The sequence below is a fragment of the Corvus cornix genome, chromosome 5, assembly GCF_000738735.6.
Source record: "Corvus cornix cornix isolate S_Up_H32 chromosome 5, ASM73873v5, whole genome shotgun sequence".
Taxonomy (NCBI): domain Eukaryota; kingdom Metazoa; phylum Chordata; class Aves; order Passeriformes; family Corvidae; genus Corvus; species Corvus cornix.
The window spans coordinates 15632796-15651554 of NC_046335.1; the positions used below are offsets into that span (position 1 = coordinate 15632796).

At 39.6% G+C, this 18759-nt stretch overlaps 1 protein-coding gene across 2 annotated transcripts; it reads right to left on the bottom strand.

The window, feature by feature from the left end:
• Positions 1 to 259: 259 nt before the first annotated feature.
• On the bottom strand, positions 260 to 18020 carry GOLGA5 (golgin A5). 2 transcript variants are annotated; one of them, XM_039552976.1, is made up of 13 exons: positions 17879 to 18020; positions 16645 to 17260; positions 13998 to 14219; positions 12773 to 12992; positions 12082 to 12205; positions 11067 to 11270; positions 9731 to 9901; positions 9067 to 9195; positions 7037 to 7135; positions 5176 to 5401; positions 3946 to 4051; positions 2967 to 3030; positions 260 to 1638 (listed from the first exon to the last, which is right to left on the bottom strand). In XM_039552976.1, the coding sequence occupies exons 2-13, from the start codon at positions 17207 to 17209 to the stop codon at positions 1558 to 1560; spliced, it is 2211 nt and encodes a 736-aa protein (XP_039408910.1). In that variant the 5' UTR covers positions 17210 to 17260; positions 17879 to 18020; the 3' UTR covers positions 260 to 1557. The 2 variants fall into 2 exon arrangements, with proteins under 2 accessions (XP_039408910.1, XP_039408911.1); XM_039552977.1 differs by lacking the exon at positions 17879 to 18020 and adding an exon at positions 17651 to 17771.
• Between the last annotated feature and the right edge of the window lie 739 nt (positions 18021 to 18759).

Sequence of the window (18759 nt, forward strand, 5' to 3'; positions counted from 1 at the left end):
GGAGTTTATACCACTAAGAATGTTTCCCCCAAAATGTCACAATATACTGAAATATCCAAAGATTCGGTGTTTTAGATGTGTTTAAATGCAGAAACTGGATGTGAGGAGAAAATGAGTGTGTGAAGGTCCTTTACTTGATCTCCTTCCATACCAATGAGCTCCCCCTGGCGTTCAAAAGTGGCTTTAGCACCAGCATTGAGAAGAAAACAGGTAACAGGAATTAGGCAAAATCAACAATGTGATGAAGGGCAGACACAACTTACAATAAATGCTCTCTTTTATTACTCAGTTCATCAAAACATTTCAGTTTTCTCTGCAAGATCTGAATCAGAGCAGCAATACAGTCATTTGTCTACTGTAACATTTCCACAGGAGCCAGCGTGACAGACTTCATGCACAGGACCTAGTGCTGTGTGTTCAAGCCCCATGAAAACTGAACCATATCTTTAAGAGCAAGAGTGACAAATTGCTTGTAGTCATCTTTTCATTACCCAGCTGTGAGCACCACACAAAAAACCAGGAAATTTCTTAAGGAAAGAAAGTGACCTTGTATGATTGCCTATTGATAATTCGTAGTTACAGAATGCCACAGTCCAACAACAGAATTACTTGAGTAGGTTTGGTATTTTGGATTTTACTATAAATATTTGATGAGGTTTGTTTATTAGTATATTTGGTGAATGTTTAGACATGAGAAAATTTTAATGTTTTGATAGATTTCATATAGAAATAGTTTTAATTAAGTACCCAAAGCTTTAGAAAATAAATGTTTCAGTAAGATCTGATTAAGACACATACTAATGAGAGAGGTATAAGAAAATGCAGTGAAAATATACAAATTTCAAGTGCAAAAAGAAACACCGTTATTTCTCAACAGTTTAAACCTGCTTTCTCAAAAACCATCTCTCTTTCTCTAATAAAGCTAAAATACCAGCCTTTAAATAGGCAGCCCCACTATTCAGTTGGTAGGAAAGATACATCTATTGCACTAGAAGTACAAAGCTAAGAAGAATGCATAATACTTTATTCTTAAACTTATTTACAAAAATATATTGCACCAATCCATTGTCCTGTATCCAGTAAATGTTAAGGAAAAGCCTATTATGTACAAAGTCAAAAACAGAAGTGCAAAAGCGGACTGAAAGAAAACAGAAAGAAGTTTATTTAAAATGCTAAGTACAGTTTATTACCTGACCAAAGCCTACATCCAGTACAACCTAAAGTAATTTGTTGCAGCCATATCTGCAATTTCAGAAATCCTTGCATTTCTCTGCAGAACAAGCCTTATCTTTCACTCTAACCACCAGAGGGTCTACAGAAAATGTAAAGGCTAATCAGAGCTTAACAGCTTCATTTCTCCAGGTAAGTGATGCTCTTTTAGGCAAATTGAAAAAGCTACATTATACACATATTTGAAACGTAGTGATAAATCAGGCATGATGGTTTTCATCCTTCCAAAACACCATGAGGAAAAATTTGCTGATTTTTCAGGACTGATTATTCCAAAGGCATTGCCAGTCCAAATTACATTAGCACAGCATATGGTCCTGTCTCAGTCTACCTGCCACTGGGACTGTCATGATGCATTTCTGGGGTGTAGGTAAGGAGAACAATCATAACCCAGAGATGAAGCAATGCCTGGGGAAAGAAAAGAAATAAACTTAGCACTGAATCATCATCCACAGCAGCAGTAAATAGGAGAGCTCTCAACGAGAGCTAATAAAACTCGTTTTGTAGAAATATTTTGATTAAAATATTTTTTCTATTAATCAGATACTTCTAAAAAAATAATTGGCATTTGAACAATGAAATGCTGAATCAGATTCTGAAGAAGCTATTTACAGAAAACGAAAGACTTTACGCAAGCAGCAAAAATAAAGCAGCCTGTTTTCCTACAGATTTGTGTTAATCTGGTTTCTCTTTTCCTCCAGTGACTTCAGCTCTTCCCTCTGACACCCAGTCCCCAGCCAGCACATTATGTGATGTGCCTCGAGTGACTGGTAAGCCACTACTCACTCTTGTGCCAACTGGCTGACACCAGACTGTAAAACAGCCAAGTTCTGCTTTCCTTCTCCTTACTACAGGCACTGATTGGAGGCATTTTTATGAATTCTGCAGGAATGTTAATTCTCATTCAAATTTGGCTGAAATTATCCAATTAGAATCGAAGCTGCCTGGAGTGCAAAAAGGAATACATAATCCACATTTATTTTTAAAAATATTTTTAAAAATTCAAGTTACAGTAGTCATGGTCAAGGTTTGAGCTGCAAAGGGGTAACTGCCACTGACTGCTCAGCTCATATACAGCCACCATTAAGCCTCCCTTCGGATTGCATCTTAGGCAGCAGAAGCCTTCAGTGGTTTTTATAAAGCCTGCCTTTCCACAGGTCCCTGTAGCTGACAGGCACCTGCCCTCCAGTGGACAAGGGAGGCATTTCACTTCTAGCAGTTGCCAGCCTGACAATTTTGCCCAATGTGGGCGAGCAATTTTCTACTATTTGTGTAAGTCTACCAAGAAAAACTTCTCTTGCTACTTTTTCAGCTGCTAGAGAGGAGTGATCATTAGTCACTGAAAAAAACCAAAGTGAAGAGTCAAATATTTAAAAAAGCTCTAAAAAATGTCATTTTCCTAAATGCAGTGCATGCAGGCATGCCAGGTTAACCTTGGCAACTGGTCACTACTATTCCATATTTTACCACTAGCCATCTACTTTCACAGGGCTTTCAATGGTAGTTACATAAGTGTCTTTAAGACTGCTATACTAAGAATTTCTGGGAAAAACTGAAAACTGCCAAGCAACATGACTCTAAAATGCTGTTGTATAAGTATTATTCGGTCCACTTTCCAAAAACCCACATTGAGTTGTTAATTATAGCCTTTCGAACATCAATCTTGCCATTTAAGACATACATTTAAGGCATATAAATTGGCTACAGAAATCTTGCATCCAAGAAAGCTGACTCACCATGTAAATGATTACAAAGACTCTTGCTATGGGGTATCGCCTCAGAAAGATTCCCAGCCGAATGCTACACAGGCAACAAGAGAAAACAAAACACACAATTCAACACTGAGCAATAAATTCCTGTTCCTCTCATCCCACTCACCACAAACTCAAACATCATGGCTTTCTTTCTGTCTTGAATTGGCTGAAATATACACAAGGCTTTGTTGTTTTCTTGAATTTTACTTCATGGACTCAAAACATTAAGTGGGGTGAGAAAATTCACCAATAAAACATATTCTCCTAATTTAATCCAAATCATAGAAATCCTTTCACAATGAAATTCAAGTACCAAGGAAGCACAAAGAACTTTCTATCAAGTTATCTTGCGTTCAAAGAAGTATCACCAGATTTTGTTTTCTGTTGGTATTTGGTTCAAGTTTTGTAGCAGACCTTTGCTACAAATACTGTCAATTCACCTAACTTCTCAGAAAGGGATCAAAGCAAGTCTATTGCTGGATCCAGAATGATTTGCATTTACTAATTCCTCAAACAGATTATCTTTCAAGGTAAACAGCTGCATTGGCTTAGAAGGCAGAATCTTGTCTTCATCAGGACTAAAAGAGCACAGATGATACTCCCCCACTAATACACTCTTACTGTGTTTATCACAGACACAGCCAAAACCGCTGAAAGTAAAAAATGTAGAAGATGGTAATGAATTAGGTTAGATTTTTTTTCATAGTTTAGAGAACCTCTTGCATCAAAATCTGTAAGAGCTTTGTTTAAATAATTGACTATCATTTGCAAAAGCTCAAGAATATTAATATCATAGGAAAGCACAAGTGAAATGGGGCAATATTTAGTAATTTATACCATACTTTAGCTGCATTATTTTTAACTTTTACCTTCGTAAAAGCGATACAAACCAAAGTGTGTCACTTGGAAACTGTAAAAGGATGACAGCAGCTGCGAATGCGTTGCCCAGGGGCACTCTTACCTAAACTGATCTATAGTACTGGCAGCTTTGCGGACTCTCCCATACACCCCTGCCACGCTGGTATCCACATCACTGAACAGGACGGGAACACTGCGCATACGAGCACCTGTTTGAAGGGGAAAAAGGCAAAAAATTAGCCAAGCTGTTGTTTAACTAAAACAAATTGATAGTATATAACAAAGATATATAAAAATAATATAAAAATAGTGATCAATGTGATAAACTTACAATCAAGTCAAACATTTCTTCAACTTGGTATATTTTTTTAATTTATTAGCTTACTAAATGGATATCTTGATATTCAACTCTATGATGTCACAGTAACTATTATGAGGTGTATAAAATGATGGGCTTGATACTTGCCACAGTTTCTCAAATTTTTTTTACTCTTATACAGTGAAACTTTCATTAGCATTTCTGACACTAACTTGTATATTCAACAATTTTTTACTTTATTTACATTTTTACTATGTATTGATTTTATTAAAAAAAAGAAAAAAGATTCTCAGATAATGTTACTTTTGTGCAACTAAACTTCAGCTTAAACTAAGCTTCCTTAAGTTACTTATAGACAACTCCTGCTTTGATAAGCAGAGAAACAAAAGACTGGACTGTTATTTCAAACCTCTTGGTGATTGTCCCTTGCTTTTAAAGCTACTTAAGAGATACACAAAATGACAAACTTTGACTCGGCAAAGTAACATCTCAACACCGTGGATCAACTGCTGAGGTTGTCCCAGAGATACACAATTGACAAACCAACCTCATCAGAACCATTACATTTTAAGCTGCTTTTCAAGAAAAACAGAAAGGAATAAATTAATTTCAACCAGATCAATTCTCAAAAGGAAGTATTCCATTCTTGCCCTTCTCCTAAGCCCTTTTTGCAAGAGAATACTTAGATCCTGCTTCTAATATTCAGTTTAAACCCCAAAATACAGGTTTATTTGCACCTGTGACAGGATTGTTCCAATAGTGCCATATTATTTAGAATTGAAGATTAAATTGGCTTTGTTAAATTTACTGAGGTCATTTGCACACAAAAAGGAGCTTCTAATTAACTATTTTTATGATACTAGCTGATGTAGAGAAGGTCTCTAGCATAAGTGGCCTATTTTCAGCACTTATTTTTCCTTACAAACTCAGACTTTCGGGGAAAGGCATTAGGAAACAGAAAAGCCTGAACTGCAGAAAAGACAAGAGTTTAAAGTATTGCATTTCCTTATTTACCTTCAGCACCATCAATGCCTGCCATGTTAATGGAAGGTCCATTAGCACTCGTGCCTTGGAGAGCCTTCAGCTGTTGCTCGAGCCGTTCCAGTTGGTACACAAGTGAGTTTTTCTCTGTGCTCAGGCTCTCTAACATGGTTTGCTTCTGAATTAGTGTTTCTGTCAGCTGATGAAGCCGATTTTCTAATTCTGTCTGACTACTACTGCTTAGAGTCTTGTTTGTGAGCTAAAAGAAAAGCAAAGAAAAAAAATCATTCTAAATTCTAGCTCTGACCAACTGACATATTACAAAACTGTAAAATAATCTAAGCTTTCAAGAACCAAATTACTCCACTGCAGAATTTTTACAGGACAATGCCATCAAAACTATCACCAGTGAGTGCAATAGAGGAAAGTTAATTTCAACAGTTGTTAACTGTTTACATTACACAAGGAGCTCAATGTAAAAATGTATCTGTTTTCCACCTATAACCCTACAAAAGTTCCTGTATAACCCTAAATTTGATCACACAATCACTGCTATGCCTCAAAGACAAGTTCAGACAGCAATCATAAGCAAGCTAATCCAGCCTGACTACCATACTTTCAACTTAGTGAGTACATAAAAACGTTTTCAAGCAAGGAAAACAAAACTCAGCACAAGGAAAGCGAAACTCAGTACAAATGGGGAGAATCTGATGCCATTTTACAGGAAAACTTGAATGAAACGGTGAAAATGCAGGAAATGTTGCAGAAGAACTGAAGAGCACTGAGGCAGAAAATATGGTTGTACTAGCAAACAGAAACTGCATGGCCAGCAAATGGATCATGCATTTGACATGGATCATGTAATTCAATTTGCAGAAAATATTTAAAGCAAATAGGAATCACCAGATTTGCCATATGTGCCATAGCTCATCTATTCACTACAGTCTTGGACCTCAGCCACTTTGTGGCATCATATTCCACAAAAATGTAGCTTCACTGATGAAAAAACAGAATTATCAGGGATTACAGAGATCCAAAATACAAATTAAGTGCCTGCAACAAGGCAGGTACAGGTAGTCCTGAAGTTCAGCACTAGCAGAAAATTCATCTGGCAACATGCCCAAGTAACCCATCACAACACAACCATTTCCAAATCCTCTGACATGGTAACTGCACAGCTGACCACACCTGACTCCAGACTACCAATTTCTCCACAAACAGACTACTTTTCACTATGCTAAGGTAATTTAACAAAATGAGGCCTATGCCTTCATGCTGCCCAAGGAGACTGTGGGGGCTGACAAGTATGAGGAGGTTCCAAAAGGGATTAGATTGATACAAGGAAAACAGGTCCATCAACACACCAGTGGAACTTGGTAGAGACTTAAACACTAACAACCCTAATTCAACTGCTGATGCTGAGCAGGTACACGGAGTGAAGAAGTGGCCAGGCTCACATGCTGGCCCCTACTGCCACTGGCCAAGATAGAACAGTGGGCCAGAAGGATCACTGAGTCTGCAGGACATAACCGAGGTTCTGTGCCCAGCTACAAGGATCTTGGCAGAATTCATAATGACCTAATCAAACTCCAATGAGGTTTTTTAGTTTGCAAAGAGAAGAATGTTGATCCAACACCCCCCACCAGGTCTAGTTGGGACAGAGGCTGATTTTCCCCTCCCTTTATATAAAAGCACATACAGCTATAAAATCGGCTATTTACGTGGATCCCTTCTTGTATTCCCTACTCTCAAAACTCTACTCTTTATTGAAAACAAGTACACTGTGCCTCGCATGTAGAATGCTTATGGGATTTTTCAGGATAGGTTAGTCAAATGAGTAGTTCCTATCACTGTTTTCAGAACTGAAGGGGATAAAATTATTTTCTATACACACCTGATTTCTGAGCTTCTGAATTTCTTCCTCTCTGTCTTTTATTCTGCTTTGCAAAGTATTCTTTGTTCGATACAATTCTTCTTCAGTATAATGGAGTTCCTACAAAATTTATCACAATTACAAATAGAAGATTTTACACATATATGTATTTTAAAAGACACACTCTAGTTATCTAGAGTTTCACAACAGAACACAAGAAAACAATATTCTGCAATCAAATACAAACTGAAATACTGTCTTAGTTACATGTCTGGCTAGGATGGAGGGTATGGGGAAAGAGAGAGCTGAGCATCAAGACACAACCTACAAGGCCAATTAAATTCTTTTGCGGAGACTACCCTAATATAAATATTAATCCTGACTAGTTTACTAAGAGCCACACAATTTCATTGGGACCATAATTCATCTTCCTTACGCTTTCACCATTTGTTGTAGTTCTATCTTGAAACTATGTCAATAATGTAACGATTACAAAATACTCAGGGGGTATCTGTATTCCTAAAAAACCTCATTAATTCAAAATACCATTCTTTAAACATATTTGAAAACCCTTGGCATATCTATCTGTAATTCTGTACGACATACATCTTCCCCTAAATTTTAGGATAAATTAACATAGCAGATGTGAAAGGAGAAGGAATATTAATAAAAAACAAATTACTGAAGAGTAAATCTAACCATAAGTTCTGTTACTCCCATGATATAGTGGCAATTTTAGCTCCCACTTAAAGACATGTCAAGCTTATTTTTTAAATTAAGACCATCTTCAAATCACTATCACTTCAGCTGTCAGTTGCTACAGAAAACACATAATCCTGTTCTCCCTTTGAACCATCAGATGTACAAAAAATAACGCCTCTACTTATTTTCCATCTTCAGTTTCAGAAACCTTTTGACAATAGTTAAAGCAACTCCCAGACAGAACTGACCATAACTATATTAAGTATCAACACAAGCAATTATGTTAAAAGCACATGTTAATGGGTGTCATCCAAAAGAAGATTTCAGTTTCTGCAATAACCAATAATGCTTTTTTTAATTCACCTCACTCTTTCTATTGACTTAAAACATATTCCTCAGAAGGGCAGGAGTAACAAAATACAATCTACCATCTGCTTTGACATAATAAACATCAGCTACCCATCAAGAGCAGACCTCGACTTCTGCCTTTTAATTAGTTCAAGCTGCAAGAATCCCATTAAAATGTAATTTCTGGAAGGATAGATAATCCTATAAGATAAATTGTTCCTAGCAGATACAGAGTACTCGTGCTTTCCTCGTTATTAATTCTCTTTACATGAGCTTTTTCTTACAAGGAAAATTTTTCACAGAGTGCAAAGTATTTGTCCAATTCCTACTGAATAATAAGTTCATTCACATGAAATAAGAGTTTGCCTTTTTTTCCCTGCTCTATTTTTTGTACAAAACTGATTATACCAAGGCAGAGTTTGCGCAAAAAGATGACACAATCTGACAGAATTCATTAACATAATTTTATCAGCAATTTGCCTAATAGAGTAGCTTACAAGTAACAACAATTAATTCAGAACTGAGTAACAAATGGATTAAATAAAGTACCTCTAAATTGGTACTACAATGACATTGTCTTACAAGCTGAAACTTATGTGTTAATTGAGCACAGGAAGTTTCACAGTAGCCAATTTCAGTATTACTGTTTCTTGATACAAAAAATGTTACAAATTTTACTCTATCCTTGTTGTTTGATTGTTTCCCTGCTGAATAAAATTCAAGATCCTGATCAATTCTGTGCACTCCTTAAGGTCCTGTTTATTCAGCAAGATCTCTGTTCATCAGGAGTATCCAGAAGGCCCTGACCATTGCTTAGTTCTGGCTGCACCTTCCTTGACCTAATGACATTCCCCAAGCTTTTGGGGATTTCTTTGGAATACTAGACAAAAAATTAATTGAACACTGCCCAAGTATCCAATTATTCTCTTATTAAGCCAAATGCTTTGCTGATGGCACTACACGGGGCCTAAAAAGAGATCCAGCTTTCAAGAATTCCTTACCTGTTTTTGCCGTTCTAGCTCAGCTTCTGCCTCTTGCTTGGCCATTTTATGTGCTGATATCTGCTCCTGTAGGTCTTGAAGCTGCTCTCTCACTGACTCAGCTTCACTTACCTGCTGTGTCTCCATATCCTGAAAGAAACAGAAATGTAACCATTTCACTAACATTCAAACATTACCGCAAATCTGTCGTAAGTAACAGCAAAAAAAAGTAGTATATGCAATATTTCTTCAAAGGAAAAGGAAGGTGTGGGTGTATTGGATAAATGACATTTGGTCATTTTATACAGAATATTTTTACTAATACGGTAAAAAAATACACACATTTTGTGAACATGAAAAGCCTCCATTTCTTCCTTTCTACTGTCTACAGGCTAAAACTGTAAAACAGGCTTGCATGCAAGCTGCTGTGTTGAGCCCATTATGCCAGCAGATGACTTGGATTACACTGCTTCAAGAATTAGTAGCTCTTGCAGAAAAGGATATAGGTGATGGCTAGAAAAATCACTATGCTTGTTAGGAAAGATACTTCCCTTGAAAGGAGTACACAGTAGGGAGAGAAGAGAGAAGTCAGGTAATTAATACTAGAAACAACAATCTCACAGTATACAAGAAAGCAGTCCTTTGTTGTAGGTAAGTACAAATGCAGGTGTACATAGGCACATACCTGCATCTCTGTTCTCATCTGCTGTATTTGCCCCATTAGTTTTTGTATTTCTTCTCTCTGAGTGTCTCGCTCATGTCTCAGTTCCTCCAGTTCCACCGTGCTTGCTGTATTGCTATCCAGGCCTTCAATACCAGAGCCTTCTTTTAAGCTGTTTATCAACTTTTCTTTAGACTGAAAAAATAAGTCAATATATTATTCATAGCAGCATTGAACAAGTACTCAACTAGAATATGCTATAACAACTTTGCTCTAAAATTCACACGTAGACATAAAGCACTGGTTTATCTGCTCTTTTATCCAATAATGACCCCGCACATTTGGAAATGAAAATGCTTCCGTATTGTTAATTTTTCTGATTTCCTGTATGCCTTAAGACTAGGTTTACTGAAAGTCTGTGTTACCTATGGAAGAGTACAGCTTTGTTCTTTACAAGTGCCTGGAACGTTAAACTTGTCATGGATAACAATTTTGGCCCTCTAGGTACCATAACAGAGAAGCTGCACACTAACAGACACTAAAAAAAGACACTCATGACAAAACTGACCTCCTTTTTTTCCTGCCAGCAAAATCAATAACCAAATACAGCGATAACTCTTCCAGGAAAGAGGATAGACCATTTTATTCCGAGTCAGCCTAGTGTTACCTCAACACTGACTTGTGATTTCAGGCTTTTCGTATTTACCAAGATGATTTAAAACCTGTGCTCAAACATTCGACTAAATTAACTATTCTAAACAGAGATCTCTATCTTTAACATCTTGCTAAAGTTTATAAACAAGACTCAAACTGACCACATTTGGACATGGTATCTTTGACAAATTAAATAGTACAGAACTCTGCACAAAATACCTGATTTTGCCATTGTTTATATAATGTTGATCACAAGCAACTTTTCAGGACATGGAAAAATATTTTCTGGTTACATGTTAAGTATACATTCTATGCTATGCTTCAGCCTCAAGCAGAACAAAAGAACATTATTGAATCAAGAATACTGGATATGGAACAAACTGTAGATTGCATCTACTTAACTATCTGGACCCTTGGACATGGAACACACTGAGAGATGATGCACAATAAGTGCAAAGGTGCACCTGGATTTTTTTTAAGGTTCAGGACCTGAACTACCACTTCAATTCCATAACTTCATCTCTAAACTGAAGTTTACAAAATGCAGACTGGTAGCTGTTCTATGTATGCATCATTATAGACATGCCCCAGAAGACATTACAGGACACATGAAAAAAAATCCCCCAAGTTAGATTCTTTGACACATGACACCTTAAAAAAGTTAAAGCATACAAATCAAACTGCATTTCTTCACAACAATGCTTACTTGGAGAATGCGAGTAGCTTTCTGTTTATAGTCTGTCAGTTCCTGTTTTGCAGACTCTAGGTGGCTTTTAGTTACTTTGACTTGCTGCTGAAGCTCATCAGCTCGCCTCTTTTCATCTAAATACTTTCTCTCTGCTACAGTTATCCCTTCTGCCAAGTTCTGACGTTCTGCTTCCACTTTACTTAGACGAGCTGCAAACTCATTCTATGAGCAATAAAGAAACAATACTTTGTGTTTAAACACAGTCTCAACTTTAACCTAGAAAGGAAAAAAGACAGTTTAAAAGCAACTACACAGGGCACACCACCTCCTACTTAAAGACACATTACTGCTATGTGGAAAAAAATTCTGCTTGCTTAAGCAAGTGGTAAATAATCTGAGTAAGAATATGGTTTCTTTCCCTCACCACAAATAGTGAGGGAATAACAATCTTCCTATTATTCATATTTATTTAGCAAACAAAAAGCAAGATTGCCTCTCAAAAAATATTATCAATTGTAGTATGACATATTTTGAAGTACTTTAAAAAAAACCAAAACAGACACTAATAAAGATTTTCAGAGATGTTATTATACATAACAAAGGCCAAATTAAGTGTGAAAACATTCTCTATCAATAATGTACTTGCATCTTTACCACAGAAGTGATCATCCATCTTAAGATCTCACAGTAAAATTGTGTAACAATAAGGTGTGTAACAACACACCATGGAAAACTAAACTGAATACTGATTTACTTTTAAAATATGTATTAACACTAAAGTTAGCATGAAAAAAAACCCCAATAAAAATTGTCAACATTAATCCTCAAAAAACTTTACTCACAAAGCTTTCAAAATAACATATAAGAAGTAAATTAGCATCTCAAAGATACTTAGTGCAGCAGACAGCACATCCTTCCAAGCAATTAGTGCCCTGAACAGGAACTGAAGTCAAAGGGAGAAGAGAGCACTTGGAACCTCACAGATTTGATCTCAAAAACAGTCTCAAAGGCTTCCTTACTCTTCATGTCTAACCTGCATTTGTTTATAACTTTCTTGTTCTCGCTTGAGTGCAGAGTCTGCATCACGCAGCCTCTCCTGAAGAGTTTGAAGAGCTTGATTTTGTAAACTGCTTCCTTCACTGTGGTCTTGTATTATCCTGAAATAGAGACACACATTAATTGGAAAAGAAGCAAGCTAGTGTGATTTTTTGTGTAGAAATATAACCTCCTTGCTTCCAGACCAGCTTTGAAGATTTGCCCAGTAAATTACTGCATATGGCTCACTACAGGTGTAAAGCCTGGAGTTAATGACACACACTTCTTCTCCCTGGCCTATATTCTGAAGTGTCCACTTGCTGATTTACATCCCAGCACTGAGACAAGTTTAGGAAAGACTTTATATTTGTGGATAAGCAGGACTATTTTTCAAGAAAAAATAAAATTCTTGGGACCTCAACTTCAGGCCTCTGAAACAAACATAAATACTTTATACAAAATGTATTTCAATAATCAGATGGCAACTGATGCCCTATTTAATACTCATTTGCCCTGTTCCCACTGCCAACTATGATATAGCAGTCTCAGAACAAACTTTAATTCTTGTATTTCGAATCTTTCCTCATTAGTTTATTATTTTTCATTCTTGAAGAGACTAAATTATCTACCTTGATTTTTTCAAACTTATTACTATTTGCAGAATTCCAAAGTATGAAATTATGAAGTACCGTGATTTTTCATTCTGCAATGCTTCCAAAGCTTCTGTCCGAGCACTTAAGAGCTGATCAGCTTCTTGCAACCGTACTTTCAGCACAGCTAGCTGTGAATCTTTGGCACCAACAGCTTCTGTCAGATCATCAACTCGAGCCTGAAGTTCTCTAACCATCCTGTCACTCTTTGAGTGGTCAGCATTCCACTTCTCCATCTTCTCCCGGGATTTGTTCAGTTCTACGTAATAAAAAGGTTCTTTGAAGTTTACAAAAGTAGATATTGCAAGGTCTTGTAAGCAGTCAGGATGCACATATCTCATTTCTTGAAGAAAAAAATTAAATACAACCAAGCTGAAGTAAAACTGAAAATCTATGAGCTACCGGGAAGTAACAAATGCCAGATTGGCTGTCAAAGCACAACCCATAAAATTTTGGAGGTGATCTCAAAGCAGACATTTCCTTCTGGGTCACACTGCAGATGACAGATTTCACCTGCCCCACTCCTTGCAGTGGCCTTGTGTCAATTATCTCTGTGTGAACAGAAACCTCTGCATAAAGCATCTCTAGTTTAACTCTAGTTTGAGTTTGTTGTCACATAAATAACAATAGAAAAATACACCAGTGGTGAATAATGCCTGAATACTTAGAAGCTTGTGTTTTTAATCTAACATCACACATTAAACTTCACCGGAAATTAAAATCATCTGTCTTATGCAGTTACTGTGAAAAAAATGTGGTACCTCAATTTTATGCCTAGCAGCAGGAGTTTGCTGTATGTTTTATTGTTTAATTTGTATTCACATTCTCTACATCTGTCATTTAATCTGGCTTTGAAAAAGCCAGCGATGTCATATTAAAACTACTAATTTTATATTTTTACTGTCAGTTTCTAGGCATCAGAGACTGTAGTCTACTACGGCCAGAAAGAAGTCAGTTTAAAGTATTTAAAGGAATTTATTCATTTAAAAGTATATTGAAATAGCAATTAAAATGGAAGAAAAGTATTTTAAACACGGTATTTGCTACCAGTGTTTTAATAACGCGTAAGCTTTGTAACTTACTTGAACACATCATTTTAATCAACACTTGTTTTATCTTTGTAGTTGAACAAGCCTTCTAATTTCTCCCATCTCATTACATGGCAAGTCATACAAGCAAATGTACCTGGAGAGCTTTTATTATAAATACACAGAGCATTGTTTCCTAGTTCACTAGCATTTTACTCATGTTATAGCTGAAGTACCTTCTTGTGTTTCTTTGGACCTCTGTATCAATGAAGCCACTTCTTGATTTAACGACTGAACTTCATTTCGCAGCAGCTGGTTCTCCAGGCGAAGATTGGACAGCTCATGTGATTTGGTATCATCATTAGCTGAAAGGCTGAGGTTGGTTACTGCATTTAGTGATGAATCCTTCACGCTGCTCCCTTGTGCTCCCAGGCCAGAGTCTGAACTGTCTGGAGTTTCTGTACAGAGAGATGCAAGTTAGAACTAATGTATGTATCTAATAAGCTGCCTTTATACAAACAGTAGTTCCATGTTCTGCATCAATGGTTAAGTAACAACAATGATAATAAATCAAAATAGTTTATACTGAAATGGAATATGGAGCTGTTTCTCACAAGGAACTGCACAAAATAGAACTATTTACATTTATGCATATTTATGCATCATGCAGTGTTTTTGTTAATACTGCATGACAAGACATAGAAGCTATAAAATTTCTCATTACATAAATGGAAACTTTATGATTTCAAAACATTAATGCTCTATTTACGACACTGCTGCTCAGAGAAGTCCTCAGAAGCTGAAGAGTAACAGAAAACATTAAATATACATAGCAACTAACTGAAGAAATTTTTAGTACAAGCTCATTCTGGGTTTCCATTCAGAATTTGTCAATGTCAATTTTATTTTAAAAGAGAGAGAACTATAAAGGAACTCCTAGCAGTATTCTGAACAACAGTCCCCTGCAGGGAAGGAGGAACCAACAGCCTTTTCCCATCATGCACAAGCATCCTTGATTAGTGCTGTGAAAATTCACTCTAAGAATCTTGATTCCAGCATGCAGATAGTTGGCAGCTTTGCAGCAATGTTAAGATAAAAAATGACATAGTAAGCAATGAACAAACAAGCAGGCAATCCAAAAATATTACTGCTGAATTTAGTATGTCCCAGGGGAGTAACTGCTGAAAATCCAGGGAGGGGGCCAGACCACAACTAATTCCAAGCAAGACTGCAGTGAAATTGTTAAAACTTTATTTACTTCCCCCTGTGATCACTAATCAAGCTGCTTCACCTTTCTTCTTACCACTGCAACAGTCCCTAATACCCCAAGCCCAGGGAACTGGGGCACACTATTAATTCTGAGCACCACCACACCCACAAGTAGCAGCAGTGACAGGAAGATTTCTTCCACATTTTCTCAAGCCCTTCTGATTTAGGGGATTCTAAGGAGTGTCATTATCTTTCCTTTGATTTAGTTACACAGTTTCCAACTCATGAAACAATTTAGGCTGATTTCTTTTTCTGGAAAACTCAACAGATTAATGAAACTAATGAAGCAAGAAATGAGCCATTTATAGCACAGACTAGATTCTAACCATGGCAATATACAAAGTATAATGTTAATTGGTTTTGTCTGTAGCTAATACATCATAAGATACTTTGACAGATTCTATGCTGAATATTTAAATGACAAAGATATATCTGTACAATCAACTTTGGAAAACAGCATGTTCAAATCCTATATTGTAACTACATCCCTTCTTATTTAGCAGCTCCACAATGCAAACTCTGCTCAAAAATCCTCTGAATAAAATTCAACAGGCCACACTGAGCAAACCAGATGTTTCTTAAGCACCAATCAGCAAGGTCACAGAGCCAGGTCTAATATATTTGAATTATTATTAGTAATAAACCTTACTAAAAAGTCATTAACTCAGAAACAGAAAAATACTCACATCTTTGGAAATTATCCCTTTTTATGTCTAAAGCTTTTCAGCATCCTTAATTTAGTAAGTAAAAAAAATGGCATTTACAATGCTTTACATGCTCAAAGTACTGAACAAATACTAAAGTATTCTAACTACATTATTAATAACAGAACCACTTGCTTCAATTTTCTAAAATAAGTAACAGCAAAGTAGCACAGCAACAAGGATGGAGTACAGACTGGACAGTTTGATAGAGAACACAAGTTCTTGACACTTGCCAGCCACATTCTCCTTGTTGACTTGAGCACAGCCCCATCTTTTGACTGGCTGGCCTGGAGGCTCATTTGGCCCTCTGGATTTAGACTGCAGTCATGAACTACTTCTGGCAAACCCAGATGCTTTATCTCTCTAGCTCTCTCATGCCTGTAGCTCTGCAACACCCTATCCACGTCCAGCTTCCTGCAGGACAAGCAAGTTTGCCAGCTTACCCCTCCTGCATGGTGGAACAGGGAATACCGCACCCCACCTCACGTGCTGCACTGGGCAGCAGCCAACACCATCTATCTGTGGGTGGAAGTCACTCACCCTCCTACGTGGCAACAGCAGCTAAGGGCCTCAATGACCGAACAAATGCAGCAGCACCTGCGCTTCTACGTGGGGACATATGGGGCTGATGCAAGGTTAGATCACAGTTCAGAGAGGTCAGGGTGAGCAGTAGCAACAAGGTAGATCCAGAGCACAAAAGATTTAGGTATTAACTATGTGCTTGTCAAATTAGCATGGTACCAAGTATGACCTCAGTGATGAAAAAATGTGAAAAGCCCTGCTGTACCTCACCCATTTGACACACTACCACTATTAAATGTTCCATGAAGTGACAACAAACACGTTACCTAGCCTTACCCTAGACATACTTGGGTTTTAAATATCTCTAGGTTCAATACTATTTAACTACCATTGCCTTGGCTCCTCACGGCATTATCTTCAGTAGTTTTTGCACTCTGTGTACTGGTAGACACAGAACTAATGCTTGAAGTCCGAGAGTGATTTTGAAGAACAGGTGCCTTGCTCTTCTCTTTTTTAGAATCTATCCTTCCATTAGGTTCTTTCTCTGAACTGTTGAGAAAATCAAATAGCAATTCATCATCAGGTTCTGACTTTTTTCTTCTCACAAAATGTGAGGCAGCTCTGGGTGTGGAAGCATTTTCTACTGGAGAAGCTGCCTCTGAGGATGTCCTACGTGCTGTTTTAACATTTGCTGTTCCTGCCAGGATTGTGGCCTTTTGGTGTTTAATATTATCGGCTGCTGAGGAGATGTAGCCTGCTTTGGATGATGCCTGGTATTTCAGTTCTCCAGTATGCTGGCGCACTTCAGAATATTCACTGGCAGAGTCCAAGTTCTTATTATCATAAACTGCACTGCTTGATGTGTCTTTTTTGCTCAGAGCCGATGCAGCTCCTTGATCAACTCTGTTGAGTAGATCCTCTGCCTTTCCAGCAAGATCAGCAAGCCAAGACATGATGAGTGTCTGTTGATGAACTCTGTACAATTAAAATTTCAGGACCATATACTGCAAAAGACAAAAGGATTACAAATCAGATTGTATGTTTTACCTAAACAATGGCTGTCAATCTATTAGTGCTGTAGTTATTTTAATACTTTCCTTCTACTCGTTGGTATATTGCTGTTTTGGTAACTAATGGAAATAAAACAAATCAGTTTCTGAGGAATACAGACAAGACCTAGGTTTTTAATCAAGGCTATTAAAATCAGACCACTGTATCAGTTTCTGGTGTCATCACCTGCTACAGAGTATCACAGAAGAGAAAACAACTATGCCTTAGACGTTTGGCCTGCAAATTCCCAACCTGGCTCAGGCAGGGGATCTTCTTCCCCACAAACTCTGCAGCCCGCTGCCCCTCCCGTGACACCAACACGGCGCACAGGTGCGTGCCTTCACCTGCACCACGGGCCTGCGACACCACACCGGCGGCGTGTGCCTGTACCCCAGCTCCCGGGAATGGCTCCTTCACCCCGGGACCGGACTGTGGAAGGAAGCGCAGAGCCGAACGGAAGGGCGACGTTCAGGGTGGCCGCTGCCCCCCACCCCCAGCACTGCCTGTCCGCGGCCCTCCCCAGGCCCGGCCCCACTCAGGAGTGCCGGGGGCTCAGCACGGCCCGGCCTCACCTCCTGCAAGCGCGGGGGATGCTTCCGAGGGGAGCCGTGAGGGGCCGGCGGCCAGCGCCGGTCAGCACAGAGCCGCGGGCCGCGCCGGGCAGCTCAGCTCCATCTTTTCCGGCAGACGTGGCCGCCTTTCCGGGGGCGCCAAGCGCAGGCGCAGGGAGCAGGACCCCGCCCCGGCACCCTCAGGCACCGCCCCGGCACTCTCAGACACCGCCCCGGCACCCTCAGACACCGCCCCGGCACTCTCAGGCCCCGCCCCGGCACTCTCAGACACCGCCCCGGCACCCTCAGGCCCCGCCCCGGCACTCTCAGACACCGCCCCCGGCACTCTCAGACACCGCCCCCGGCACTCTCAGACACCCCGCCCCCCCGGCACCCTCAGGCCCCGCCCCGGCACTCTCAGACACCGCCCCGGCACACCGCCCCGGCACTCTCAGACACCGCCCCGGCACCCTCAGGCCCCGCCCCGGCACTCTCAGACACCGCCCCGGCACTCTCAGGCCCCGCCCCGGCACCCTCAGGCCCCGCCCTGGCACCCTCAGGCCCGCCCTGGCACTCTCAGACACCGCCCCGGCACTCTCAGACACCGCCCCGGCACCTCAGGCCCCGCCCCGGCACTCTCAACACCGCCCCCGGCACCTCAGACACCGCCCCGGCACTCTCAGACACCGCCCCGGCACTCTCAGACACCGCCCCCGCACCCTCAGCGCACCGCCCGGCATCTCAGACACCGCACCGGCACCCTCAGGCCCCGCCCCGCACTCTCAGACACCGCCCCGGCACCCTCAGACACCGCCCCGGCACCCTCAGACACCGCCCCCGGCACACATCAGGCCCCGCCCCGGCACTCTCAGGCCCCGCCCCCGGCACCCTCAGGCCCCGAC